The sequence below is a fragment of the Apteryx mantelli genome, chromosome 5 (genome assembly GCF_036417845.1).
Source record: "Apteryx mantelli isolate bAptMan1 chromosome 5, bAptMan1.hap1, whole genome shotgun sequence".
Classification (NCBI taxonomy): Eukaryota; Metazoa; Chordata; class Aves; order Apterygiformes; family Apterygidae; genus Apteryx; species Apteryx mantelli.
In genome coordinates this window covers 67,832,135-67,847,351 of record NC_089982.1, presented here as the reverse complement: position 1 = coordinate 67,847,351, position 15,217 = coordinate 67,832,135, and the positions used below count along the sequence as shown (strand labels likewise).

The window sequence follows — 15,217 nt, the reverse complement described above, 5'->3', positions numbered from 1 at the left end:
GAATAATACAAGATCATGTGGACAGGTCCAGTTTTCAAGTTCTTGCTACATGAATGGCACAACTTGGAACAACAGTCTTGAGATGGCAACATTCCTGGATGTTTCAAGTTGGATTGACAGAAAAGCCCAGTATACACAAAAGCCATTTCCTAAAAATTTTGTGTCTTGGCCCAACAGGCATGTCAGATCTTTAAAAATTTTTATACCTAAGTTTCACCTGGATTAGGAAATGGGAACCATTATAGGTAGAAGTTTAGGGATAGGTCTGTTTTCCTTCTTTCACTTTTTTAGGCTTTGAGTCTAGAAATCTATGTCTCACAAGTCTAAGCTTGTGAGAGATCCAGAAACAGAACAACTGCCTTCACACAGTACTGGGCTCCCACTAATAAACCCTTCCAGCTCCATACAGGGTCCACAAAGAGGCAGTTCAAGCGTACCTGAACTGTGTTCGGAGTTGCAAGTGCGGCAGAGCAGAGTGTAAAGCGAGTCTCATGGTTTAGCAGAGAATTAGCCCTCTGTGACCTATTTGTTCTGCCCATACTGAACTTGAACTAACTCGGTGTGGAGATCCTGCCATAATTCCTGCTCCTTAGTACTCTGGGGAAACTTACAGGGCAGCTGTAGCACAGCACAAATTCTTGGACACCGTTTAGGCCTGTACTGGACAAGGCCACATAACCCTTCCCAATGCAGTTCTGAAAACACTATTCAGAGACACTGACCAACTCTGCAGGAGCCTGTTTGGTACATTATGGTCAGCAGTAGCCAGAGCTCAGAGCCTAGTAGGATCCAAACAGACTCTTACAGATTCACTCCGATGTACCTCCATCACTTTCTCTGTGTTCCTGCAGGAGGGATTTGCTCCACCTCAGAACAGAAGAAACACTAATACTGAACTAGAGCTAATAAATCCACCCAGAGTGCTGGTCAGTGCTATGTAGAGACATACTTGTGGTCCTGCAGGAGCTGGTCCTGATCTGGCTCTATTGGCACTTAATCAGAGCTAACAAGCCCAGTCCGACTAATTACAAAAACAGCAGAGTCTGCCAGCATTTCTTAGCTTTCTAGGCCAAGTCTTCTTCTTTTTCTTTTTTCTTTTTTAATTATTCTTCTCATTAAATCAGGAGATTAACAAATCTATGTGTTGGGATGTGTTAGTTACAGCAGCTTCTCTCCAGATTTGGTAGCCCCAAATCATGTTGACACAATTGTAACTTCAAATCGGCATTTTCTAGCTGTGTTGTAGGTTAGAACTTTATTGCTTGGGCTGGGCAATATCAGTGGGCTGCAATTATCTACAGCTGGCTAGAAGAAAAAGGGACACCCTGTTATACTGCATGGCTCCTAGGCCTCTAAAGGAAGAGTAACTTGAGTTTATCTCTACTCACAAGCCCCAGGGATCACTTCCTTTCTTCTCTCACTACCTCTTCAAGGTGCACACCATAGAAAAGGGACTGGCTGGCCACTAGTCCATATAAGGAGACTATCTCCCTGCTACAGGGTTTTTATTTACTTGTCTTGTGGTAATGTTCAAGGACTGCATCTTACAACTGAAAAAGAGTATGGCCCAGCATCACAGTCTAGGAACATGCTATGGTAGCTACTAAAAGGCCACATGAAAGTAGTGCAATTACGCTTAATTCATGAGATGAGATTTTCAGGAGGGTTAGGTATCCAGTGATGATGTTAAAACTAAACGCACAAAGAAGTAATGTGCCGCCAGAATTGTAACAAAAAAAGATTGCATAGAAAGTTATACATTACGGATGATTTAGCAATATCATAGCTCCAGCAAAAAGAGTGAAATCATCCCTATCTTCCCATCCATTTGTTGGCAGAATTTTAACAAGGGGCTCCTGGGAGCTCTTGGGGGCTCCTCCATGGCTCAACAGACAAATTAACTAATCAAAGGGAAGGTAGGGATGATTAACTAACAAGAGCCCCCTCCAGCCCATCACTGGCACATGGTTATTTCACCCAGATGGTGTTCACCTATCTGAAACTGGTAATGACAGTCTCAGATTGGATTTACAGAAAAACATAGATAATAAGGTGCTGTGAGAGTGACATGATAGGAGTTATTGGTCTGTGATGCTCCAGACTGTGCCAGAGGCAGCAGAGATATTTTGTAATGTTAGCCACTGTTTTGTAATGTTATCCTCTCCACCCGAGAGATTTCCTGCTGCAAATGGGAGACTTGGTCTCCAGAGAGACATTTGACCTGACCCTTCCTATACGAGAGTGGGACCAACAGTGAAGAAACTGTCAAGAGATGGCAACAGTGCCATCACATACAAGCAGAAGCGGTTTGACACCCTTTCACTGGAAGTGGATGAATGCCTCTGCAGTGTTAAGGACTGTGCAATATTTTCTTATGCCTTAGAAAAAAGCAGGTTTTTCTGACTTTTCTCCAGATGCAATTGTGGTGACAATTGGTAGCATTTTGCCTGATATCTTCATACTAGTGAGAAGAGTGCTTGCTGGGCTTTTCAGGAAAGTCAATACAGCTAGGAAAAACCACACCAATCCTGGTGGGGGGAGGGGGGGTAAGTGAAGCAAAGTCAAAAACTGGAAAAGGTTTTCAACAATGCAAAGTGTTCCCCAAATAGGTAGAGATAAAAGCCCGCTGCTCCTTCTGTGGGTGCTCAGAGGGCCAAATACCTTATTGGGCACATCCAGCCCCATAAGGGCCCCTGGTCAATAGGCACACACTTAGTTTTTCTTTTAATAAAGTAGTTGCATATCTATCTCCATTTACCTGACAGCTTTAACATTTCACTAGTCCAATAACAAGAAACCTATGAAAATGGACAAGCTACGGACCTGTGGAAGTCCTCCAAAACTTCATGCAACAAACTAGATGGCTATGAGCAGTTCGGGCAACTCAAAACTGTTATAAATCAACAAGTCAAGTAACAATACGAGCCCATGGTTGCCACTGTGGTTCCTCAGAGAAAAATACTCTGTTCTTTTTATTGCCTTAGTGACTAGAACGACCCATTACGGACCAGCGCGCCGTTGTGTTAGTTGCAGCAAAACACAAAAGCACAGATGTGTACAAAGAAATGAAAGTAATATTCCAATGCATTGCACAGCTAAGACTTCATGACAACACCAAAATCTCAGTAGGTTTGGGGTTTATGATTTCATAAACAAAACCCAGTGATTACTGCATGTGGTAAAAAGCAAAGTCCAATCACAGCCCTTCAGATTCATCATGACCACAAAATGCTAATTAATTTCTCAATCACTATGAAGTAAGGCTGTTGCTCCTTTGTGTCAGAACATAAAATTCATTCTGTTCAGCTAACAACACATTCCAGAGGGGCCGATTTCCAGTGAGACCTAAAACCATCCTCCATGGATGAGTGTTTGTGTACACACAGTCATGTGGCTATAAATTTCTGGTGCATCTGAATATTAACTAATGTATTACAAAAAAAGAACTACAGGTGAAGTTTTCACACACACACACACACACAGAGTTCCTTGTATTTTTTCCATTCACGGAAAAAAAAGTTATGTATGATTCAACACAAAAACTTTCTCCCTGCACAACTTTGCTCCCAGCAATTGCCTCCTCCTGACCTACACACAATAGGTTAGCAGTACTAACAAAAAATAATCCTAAATTAAGCCTTGCTATGATTTTATCCTTCTCTAATGGCATGGGCCTCAGCTAATGTTAAGTGGGATGGGGCAGCAGGAAAAGAGCATGCCAGGGTTAAGATGGAGCATTTAGTAGCAATTAGTACTGATGCACAGTACAAAAATAGCAACAACAACAAAAAAGAGGTTACACTAGAAATAAAACCATTAAGGGAAATAAATTTAACAGTTTAGCCAAATTAGCATTTGTCTAAGGAAGGCAAACTTTCTGTTGTTGTTAAGCAAATGGGTAGGAAAAATTACAGAAAAATCGTATCAGAAGTATTTACTTCCCACTAGCAATGACTTAGTGACTGTTTTTCTAACAAAAGACAGAGCCACTGCCCCACTTTTTTGCGACCCTCTCTGCAATTCAAGGGAGAAAATATTTAGTTCAACATTATCGTAAGCCAGAATATGGCTCTATTTATGTGACAAGTTGACAACATACAATTTCATGCTTGTTGAACTGATCTGTGTTATATATTCACTGCGAATATTATGAAGCCTCACCATTATAAATATGAAACAGTATACACTTATTCAAAATAACTCCAGCAGTAGCAATTTATAGCTTGGTTGTTTGCATGCTTACGAAGTCCAAATGCCACCTTAAGAAGCTGCATCTCACTAAAACAGATGTGGAGTGTGACTGTGACCAAAGTGGATTTAAGATGACCTCTGTGAAAGGAGGCTATTACATTTTTGTCTGTATGGCAGCTGACACCAGTTTGTATTTAGATATGTAGCCAGGGGGAATACAGTGTCCTTAAGGGCCTGTTTTAACATGGGCCAAGGCATTTGTCTAATGATCTAATTAGCTTACTACTGTCCTGGTGAGTGTTATTCTTCCCTCTTGCAAAAGGGACAGGTACTCAGCTGAGTAGAGACAAAGTGAGTACTTTAAGACACAGCTGCTCCAGGTAAAATGCAGGCAGTGTAGTGAAATATCTACTAAATGGGACTGTGAAGGAGATCAGTTGCATTTTCTTGATCATGCGCCTGGGGAATGGTCTTGATGGCCTCATACATCAAGCAATAAACTCTCAAAGCAATTGTTTTTTTGTTTATTTGGGAGTTCTTTTCTGCCTGAAGGTTTCAGCCAATGTGCAAGGTTCTTGCATCAAAACAGAGACAAGTTGAGACAGTTTGTAGTTTGTCCAACTGGGAAAGAAAATGAAGAAACCGCGCACCTTGCTTATACTAGATATAGAACATTTGCATAAACCCTTCCCAATTACACAGCAGCTGTTTTGAGCAAAATAAGTTCCACTTACTGCTGGAGAATTTTTTAATGCCAACATAGCTAGTTATGGATTATAGTTTACATACATCTTCCATGCAGATGTAATGTTATTGCACTGGACTCCTTATTCAGTAGATGCAGAAATCAGAGTCAGGCCCAAGACATTTGAAAAGGTTACCTACTTGAGTAAAGGACCTGACATTGCACTATTAGGAATATAAAAATTCTTGCACTTTTGCACAGAATCTGCTATTTTCTTCCATTGCAACTGAGGGTCTTTCTCCCAGTGTTTTTTATGATACATTGTTATCTTTTATTGTTCTTATAAAGTTTTCTATCCCAAATCTGCATCTTCTGCCTTTTATGTTTATTGTTCTATTAAACCTACCATGTTGTCTGTTTCCCTACTAAATCTATCCTGTAACCACATACTGTACATTCATTTCTCTAGGACCTCAGTATCTCTTATCTGTTTGCTTTTATGGTCTCTTATGAACTGCTAGGAATAGCAATTTGCAGCGCTGTTTGTAAAGTCATCTCAGTCTGAACTCAGCCTTCCCCTTTTTTGTCATACAGTGACATTCTGCAGTGAAATCCCATTTGCCATAGAAAAATTTCATCACAGGATGCATTTTAGAGGAACACAAGTTGCTAAGTATCCTGCATGTGCTTATAACATAAAACATTTAGTGCGTGTTAATCTGAATTTCAAAAAACTACTTATTAGCGAAGTAAACTATGTTTTGATGTAAGACGGCCCTGTGTTACCTTCAGATTCACTGATATGTTGCCCACTCTACACTCACATGCCCAGAGTTATTTAGTTTATGTTCTCTAAGGCCTCAGACATGCTTCTATGCTGTTCACACAATCTCAGTTCTTTTAGGCACTTTGATAAGCTTTATTCTGCCATTATACCATCTAGAACATTAAACACAATGTTTAAGTTCTATGTTAAATCACAGTCAGTTCCTATTAACTGTTCCAAGCTCCTCATTTTTATCAACAGTTACTTTATTAAATCCTTAATAATATAGATGGAATAGTTAGTTAATCTGTGTGTTGAGCCATGGATGTTAATTTGTAAACATAATAACATACTGCAATCATTTGCATAATAGCATTTTAATCTTTTTAGTAAAAGCTGTAATTCCCTACAAAATACGCTGCAGTAGAAACTAAGTGACTATTGGTAATAATAAAAAAGGCCTTAAAATTCTGATCCTATTATAGTGTTGGAACATACCCAAACCGCTACCATAATCTCTGAAATGTTACTGTTCTCTGATTTAGGTGTCTGTGTCAAGAATAAAAATGAAGTATAACTGGTAGCAGTAGACTATTTCCTAAATGTAATTTAGTATTCACTAAGCACCAGCACTTTGCAAATAGCTCTGAGGCTTTCCTTCAAAGTTCAGAGCTCTAGTTATGCATATTGTGTGAGGTACACCATGCAGCTCACCTCTAGACTCTGTTGTGCTGAATAGATGGCTATGATAAATCATGCTGATTTGGCACTGAAGGGCATCAGCCATCAAGGATTTGACTACTATGTCTTTTTTTCTCTGAGATTATATCTCCTTGAACTGCCTGCCCTGGGCTACTAGTTTTGGAGAAAATTAAAAAGTGGAAAAAATGCTATGAGAGGCCTGTACAGAAAATCTATATAGGCTCAGTCCTCTGGAAACCCATTAACACCAGTCACAAGACTGGCAAAGAAAACATTGGTGGTTGTTTAAAAGTCAGGCCAAATCATTTTACGCAAGATCTGGTAATTCATTAATCAGTCTGGCTGCAAACCTTGAATGAATAACCTGTAACAGTAAAAGAGACTGGCAACACCACAGAGTATTAGAGTTTATAATCTAAATCAGTGCAAATTATCCTGGTGATGTTTAAAACTCCCCTCCACCCTCATCATCTTCCTGATGCAAACCTTCCAACTAAATAAGAAATCATTTATCTTCATGAATTTCCCTGCTGCCAGGGGTAAGAGAGTATGTATTTCATTGCGAATCTCCTTCTCTTGCCTCATTCTCATTGCTTGTAATACAGCATTTTTTGGCAGTTTACAATAAAACATAGTAGCCTATTTACGCTTTCCAAATACAGAGCACGTAACACGTTCTTGAAAAGTAACCTGGACTAAACCTATGCAAAACAGTTGAAAATAAAGCCATCAGATATGCTGAGGATCTCTCTGGAATATGGAAATGTGTAAATAAATGAAGGGAAGGGCAATCAATTCAGGTTTTCTGAAGACTTTTTAAAGGTTAAAAATGTTTTGCCAAGTATTAGAAATTCTTTATGATTTTACACAAGTTCATTATACTTTAATAGGCTTTTGCCTATATATAGACTGCAATTTCTCTTTACTTCAATTGAGCTATTTGTAAATAATGCCAAAGAGAGATATCCCCTGTAGATACTTAATCTCTCCACAACACTAGGCATGGGTCATTAATAATTTTAAATATGACTAACCTTACATGATAGGGTACAGTGTATTTGAAGCTGCCTCAGGGGACAAAAGTTTTCATCACCAAAAAGCCTTCCCATTCATGTCACCTCAAGTTGTACAGTTGTTCACGTTTTCACATAGCATTGGATTTGAGAATGGAGAACTAACCATTTTGGCTTTCTAGAAGTGACCAAATCAAATTTTTTGAAACAAATACAACTTTTTAAAGTCTAGGTCTTTACAAAAAGCAAATAATGCAAGTGAGTGATGCAGTAAACCATCTAAATAATTGGTCTTGGGTGACTTGTTAACTATTTACTTGCACAAGCTTGTTTCAACAGATGGTGCCCTTAAAGGTAAGAGCTCCCTTATTGTATCTTTCCAGTAGTCAGAAACCAGGCAAAGAAAATAAGGTGAAAAACTGAGGTTATCAGGCTGTGAATAGAAAGAAATCAACTATTTCGCAATATGCACATGTACACATGTTGATAATAACAGCCTCTACATTGGGGCAAACAGTATGGGCTTGACTGATGACTAGTATCAGTTCCCCTGCCTTACCAGTAGGCTAATGCAGCGATGAGTTTGGTACATCTTACAAGATACTGTTTTTTTTTCCAGTACTAGGATATCCAGTATCTCATCACATGTAAACTCATGAGAGCAGCTACCTTTACTCAACAGTTACATAGTAGCTAGTCTAACTGGACCTTCATTTTATTTGGCTCCTAGTCACTACCATAACTATTCATAATGTAAAAAAACCTCATGGATTAGACAATGCTACTTTTACAAAGGAAGTTAAGCTTGTGGATGCTCAGCTCAAGGCAGCTTCCAGGAATGTGAGTTCAAAAAGCCTGAAAATTCACTTTCTGAAATACAAGCGTTTTTTAAAAAATTCATCAGCTTGAGACATCCAGCAACTTTATAAAGCGCCTTTGGGACGTAGGCCACTCACATAGACAACAACATATGTATTGCATTAACAACTCAAAGGTGAGTGTGCTTCATTCAAGGCTAGGTTTTGCAATTAACATTGTACTGCTTGTTCTTCCAGCTTTTGTTTGCCATTCCATTCCACTTCTTTTCATATCACTAGGTCTCAGCTGGAAGCTTAAGTTATACAAAAGTTATACAAAGCATATCATGCCCAAGATGATATAAGAGAGAGAAAAAATATATATATATCTATATATTTTCTCTAAAAAGAAAAGCCAATGCTGATCAATATGGAAAAATCCAGAGATTACCAAATGGCAAACTGCAAAAAACTTCCATGCTCTCAGCTAAAACAAATAGTTCCTCTCAGAGCATCTGAGATAATCTCTGGAGAGAGAACACATCTTGTTCTGTTCTTGAGCACCCCCAGTCGTCACATTACAGAGCGGCAGAGACAAGAAATAGTGTTATGCATCCAGCTGCACAATGGAGAATGGGGACAGGGTTAATGTATGGCAAGAGAAAATAACTGTTTTATACCCCTTCTTTCTGGGCCAAGCAATCTAAAAAATTTAAATATAACAGACTGAGAAACTGAAAATAGTCTTGCTCTAGCACTGCAGTATTGCAAAATGCTATTAGAGAACAATTTGTCCCTATAGGTATGTATGGGCCAAACTATGCTGTCAGAGACAGCAGTGCACCCTGTAATTGAAGTCAGTGAACTCTGCAAAATCCAAGCATTTGCATAGATGACAGCAGAATTTGCCCACCAGGAAAGATGCAATGTATTTCATCTCCAAACAATTATTTCTGACACATTAGTTGCTGCCTAGATGCATTCCTCCAGCTGAATACCACCTATTTCTTCACACTGGGGCGGTTCCTCTTCAGACACACCCAAAAGGGCCTGTGAGATTACACGTAACGACCAGCACCGCCGCATCACCCTGTCTCACCAGGGTAAGTACAAACATGTACTGTGGTCTCACTGTTTGCAAAATGCTTTGATTTTCATAACTGGAATTGTTTCATATAGAAAGTGACAATTCCTACATAAGGAATATAGGAGGATTGTCACTACCTGCATGAGACAATTCTGTACTCGACAGCTTTAGCCACCAGTGCAGTAAGGTAGTAAAGCAGAGGACAAGCAATAAGCCAGTGGACAAGTTCCACTGTTTTTACTGGAGCTATTTATGTGCTTAAAGACAGGTACATGCTTAATTACATTATTTATCAGGACCTTGCATTTTAAAAGTCTAAATCTTTTCCTGGTTCTTCCAAAGGAAAAATGTCTCTGCATTTGGCTTTCAGTGGATTAGAAAAATATATATCCTAGGTTATGACAAAAGCAAAAATGCTCCCTCACACACACAGTGCTAATTCTGATCTTAGCTGCAAATACGTTACCTCCTCCCGTGCCTCCCTGTTATTGACCATCAAAAAATTATACACAGACAAGCTGTAACTCGTGCTACTTACTACAACTGAAATTCAAGAACAGGACTCAGTTTTGAAACTTCATAAAACATGACACGGAACATCATAAAACTAATGAAAAAGAGGGTTTAAGTGCAGGATTTCGCAGGGATAACTTCATTTTGATTTGAATAAAATTAACGCCGAATTACTTGGGTGTAAATGATAGAAAGATCAAATTCAGAAGGCCAGTTTCTGCTCTCAGTTACACTTGTATAAATCCAGAGTAACTTCCTCTGCACCAGGAAAAACACCATTGGTTTACAGATGTATGCACAAAAGGAGAATTTCATTCAGGACATCTCAGGTAAGCTATATTTTACCTTCAAAAGCATTTTACTAAACTGTTAATCTTTTCCAGCTATTAAAGTGTAGAGTGCTTACTCGGGGCTTCCCCAAGCAGGTGGGCCGGCCGTACTTCCCGGAGCTGCTGCAACACAAGAGGCAGCAGCAGTAGCTTGCTGTTGCACAAGGTCTTCCTGCCAGCTAATCAATTTATTGTCCAATTTCCCAGTCAGCGGATGATCTACTGCATTTCCTATCATCAAGGCAGGAAGGAGGTTAGGGTTCAAGAGGGGCATGGCTGCCCCATAACTATGGGGTGGAGAATCACGAAGGTTTTACACTGCAAAAGAAAGAAGTCTGGAGGCAGAGGTAAAGAGACGATAACCCTCTTCTCGTACCCCCTGATCCACAAGGCAGTATTTTAAGGAAAACATTTAAATCTCTCCTACCACCCTTCAACTTTCACTTTAAGTCTGCTCTCTGCCAGGAGAGCTATGAGCCATCCCAAACGATGGGCCAGCTCATGAGCTATAACGCAACTGACAGCCACCACTGCCTTCTCTGTTATGTGTGCACATTTGCTCTCATATACTTAAACTATGAAGACCTTTCAATTTGTGTGCAAGGTGCCTTGCACAATAATGCTCCAAGTGGGACCTTCTGCTATGGTCTTTATTAAAAAGGCTCCAGCTTCAGCCATCCATCAGTTAGCTACGGTGTTGCCCTCTGCTCCTTTCTGTGGAATGCAAGTGGAAGACAACAAACAAGCTTCAAATTTTGTTTTGATTTGTAGCGGATAATTGTGCAACTCCTCATTGTTACGCCACAGTGCAGTGTACTCTAGGCACCCTTCAGCCGTTTCCTTTCAAAAATCAAAAGTTCCATTTAATTCTTTCAAGGCTTCCCTGCCCCCTCCCCCCCCCCCCAGATAACTGGCCAGGTTTTGATCATGAGGACTAAAGCCACCAGTCAGAGGCCATAACACACATTACCATGTTTGCTGGCTCTTAAAAAAGAGTCATCCATCAGGTTAAAAAAGAAAAAAAAAATGCAAAGCATTCTGAAATGTGTACTTGCATAGTCTTCCCTTACCTCAAATATGCTGGATGATTCATTGCTGTACTGATTGGAAATAATTTCTGATTGGTCACTGTACCACTTGAGTCCCCCCAGAAAGCTGTCTGCATCCAAGTCGTTCACGTCTAGTTCGGAGAGGTCAAGTTCTGGGAGATCTGGGCAAAGAGGCTGGTCTTCACCAACCAGAGCAGCACACTGCAGGAAACAAGAATAACACAGAAATAGTTTCATTAATTAACCTTAATATCATGTGATAAGAATTAAGCCTCAATTAAGCTATAGCACAGGGTCACTAGAATTGACTCTGTTTTCTGGACTTCCCCCCAAATATTAGATCATTGCTAGCTCTACAAAGGTATGCAAAGGGGAGGGGGAAATAGGAGGACATATGCTGCCTCCTCTACCACATCTCTCTACAGGAAGCAACCACTTTCCTTCTCCCTATACTCCTTGATAAGACTAGTGTCCAAAGCTTTAGTAAATCCAACAGCAAGGGGCAAGGCACGGCCTTGCTCTTCTTTTGTGTCAGAGAGAGCTGGTACAGGTAGAAGTCACAGAAGAATACCTCTGGGCAAGGTCTCTCACGCGTTTCCTGGTGCATTCAGGTTAAGAGGCACAGACTGTTACAGCCTTCAGCCCTGGGGGTGAACTCAAGCTGTAAATATTCACGCTTTCAGCTCTACAGATCCCCACCGTAATCCCTGAAGTCAGCCACGGTGGTGGCTCCCACATGGGCATACTGAAGCATGGGTTAGCAGAGGCTGCTGTGCTATTTCTCCAATGTACTGGATGATGCACAGATCACGGCTACCCAGTTGCACAACAGTGTCCTGTTAGTTGAAGTGTATTCTGAAATATCCCTATATTCACATTTGGGTGACAGACATTTAGTTTATGGAGCCTTTCACCCACTTGAAATAAGTATGCATATTGTCCCAGCCCAAAAGCTTCCAGCCAGCTTTCTAATTTTCTCCAGACAGTGGCCACATCAAGTGAATCAAACTGGACTTTTTTTTGTCCAGGCAGCCCAGCAAGTCCTATACTATGGCTGATTCAGCAACCCTCAGGTAGAGGGCCTGCAAAACACTGGCCCTCGCTGTGCAAAATCATTGTCTCCGTGACTTTTGAACAGAATAGTGATAAACACAAATAAACACAGAATGCATATGCTTCTATACACTAGTATGATGCTGGACAGGGTATTAACTGGTCTACTAATCAAGAAAAAAAAATACTACTACACGTCCACTTTAGCATGGCAATTGAAATGTTAGAGTATCCAACAAAGCCAATTCTTAATTATGGAAAACACAGTAACAGCTTGGCAAATAATGGAGTTCCATACGCTAATGCTGCTCAATGAAGCAATTGCTTCTGCACTGTACCACACACTCCTGGAGCTCATCTGCGAATAGCTACGTTGATATTGGTATACTGCAAAACACACCTCCTCTCTTTAAAGCTGCAAAGGCACCAGGCAGTGAATGGTTAAAAGCCTTAAAGTCAACTGAGTGTAAGGGCTTCAACACTGAGTATTTCTAGCTTTGTGTTAAGGATGGCCAACAGCGCATTCAGGCAGCGGGTACTCCTCGACTCCAGTCAGTTGATTGGGTGGTTTGAATGATTTCCCAACTTCTATTTGGATTGAAGTCAATCCAGAAAGTGCCACCTTCTAAAGAGATATGTCTGTAGGGCAATAACACAGTGTCCACTGATGTGAATTACTCAATATTTGTTATGTCACTCTTGAAAGGACCGCCTTTTACAGCAGTATAAGAGAGAGCTGCTGAAGGTGAATTTCATTGAGATTTTTGTTGCTGGGAATCTCAGCACAGCTGCAGTGCACAGGCTATATGCAGCAGCACCGTCGCGAGCAAAGATTTCATCTGTTGGCACAAAGACTCAGTGCAGCTGGTGTGAGCTATAATTTACCAGACAACTTCCACGTCTACCAGGACACTACGAGATAATCACGTAACAGGCCAAGGGGCAAGGGAACAAAGAGGTTGCAAAATGAGGCTCTGAAATATCAGTTGCTTTTATTTCTATTATTTGAGGGGTTGCAGAACTTTAAGAAGTCAAAAATCTCACTTTAGTAATTTTCACTGCACACAACTTATTATTACTTCGGTCACAGAAAAAACACAAAGAAAAAAATTAAAGAGTTCCCTCTTCTTTAGTGCTAGACATAAACCTTCCAGCAGAAATCTTATAATGCAGAGATGACCTTTTTTGATGCTTGCACAAAATCTCTGATCTCATTAAAGGATAATCTAGTTTTTGACTGAAAAGGTAGATTCTCAGCATCATTCTCAGGTTTGTGTTGTGGAGGTCAGTAGCTTATAACTGATGCCGCAGACTTCTAAAGTATCCTGCTGATCTGTTACTGCTTTCATTTGTAAAAATAGCTTCACTCTGTGAACCTCCTAGATAAATGTGTTAACTCTTGGTAATATGCATTTTTAAATCCTACAATGGGCTTTTGAAGCAACATAAACAATTTTATTAAAAAAAAAAAATCCTGATCATTGAAGCTTTTATTTGCCTATGACTGCAATGTCCCTTAAAAATGTAATAGCTGAAATGAAGTATATATGTTCTTGCCAATGTTGACATGTTCTGAATATGGCATTATGCTTCTAATCTGAGACACATTAGTAGCAAGTGTTCCTGTTATTAATTTATATTTGGCCTTTGACGATGCCAGATTTAACACTCCAAGTCCTAAAACTGTCCTCATCTGACATGCTGCTATTTACTGTTTGCCTATACATCTGTAACAGGTGCACCTGCATTGCTATAATGCATTTTACTGTCTTCCCACTGTTATTTGATATCATAGTTATTCCATAACTACGGCCTTAATTTTATAATAACATTTAGGAGGATAAAGCAGTCACTAAACACAAGAGGCTAATTACTGTGCGTTATTTCACTCCAACAGACTTTTTTTTTCCTCTTAGTTCAGGCGCAAACAATAAATTAGCTTAACTGCACTGATGATAATGAATCATTATAATTAAGTATAATTCTCCATTAACCTTTTGGACGTTTTTGTGCCTTTGAAGGTAAATTAAAAAAAAAAAAAAGGACTTCTGCCATATTAATTATATTAATGAAAAAATAATCTTCATTTTATTTTTAACAAGTTTTTCAAACAGCCAAGGGGATGAACCCAGGAAAGAATGACAGACTTGATAGAATGTATGTCATGTGGATTCTCTCTATCAATCTTCGCAACCTTACTGTACATCACCTTCATTAAACTGTGAAACACTGGGGACGCTGATCAGCTACAGTGATGCAGGCCTTTATTAACCACCATGCCATCCTGTCATTATGTGAGAGAGAATATAATACATTTTAAGTTGACAGCAAACATTAATGATTCAAAAAATGAAAGCTGCCTACAGTACCTGCTGCCTGTAATATTTTCGATCAGTAAAGGTGATCCCTAGGGCCAAAACAGCATGCAGACACTACTACATTGCTACAGGAAGTGCAATGCAGGAGCCAGTTGGTAAAATCCTACCAACAGTTAATCCATCCACCACACAATTAATATTAAGATCAAACCTTTTTTTTTTTTTTCTCTCCACACTATGAAAAAGTCATTGACATAAATTATCTGTTCCGTTACTAGCTTGAAATTACTGCAGGAACTCTCGTGATTAAAATAAATCTTCAGTATTTCCATATAAGCTGGTTCCTCAATCAGCTCCTAGCAGCATCAGGAATAATACATGATGGAAAAATGAAGCTACAGCAGCTGAGACCCATGCTACAAGCCAGACAACAACCCACAGGATACTCCAGCTACTCAGAAACAATTAGGACTTTGGAGCCAGAAAGTCATCCACTTACAGCCTTGACTCATAATAGCTACAGGACATATGAATTATCCATATCTATTCCACTTTACCAAGAAATCAAAACAAGATAAGAGCAATTACAATACGCAAACAGAAATCGGTGGATACAATGGCAAGCTGCAAATATTTAAAACATGACAAAAAGACTTAAGAATCCGCATGCATGCTCCACCAGATAGAAAAATATACCTGAGAACACTAACATTT

At 39.7% G+C, this 15,217-nt stretch overlaps 1 protein-coding gene across 1 annotated transcript in view; it reads right to left on the bottom strand.

The window, feature by feature from the left end:
* The window catches only part of PPARGC1A (PPARG coactivator 1 alpha), a 390,462-nt gene that overhangs the window by 47,820 nt on the left and 327,425 nt on the right, over positions 1 to 15,217 (bottom strand). The window contains exon 2 of the mRNA XM_067297171.1: positions 11,154 to 11,333. Coding sequence (XP_067153272.1) covers positions 11,154 to 11,333 — 180 coding nt within the window. The remainder of the gene's footprint in view (positions 1 to 11,153; positions 11,334 to 15,217) is intronic.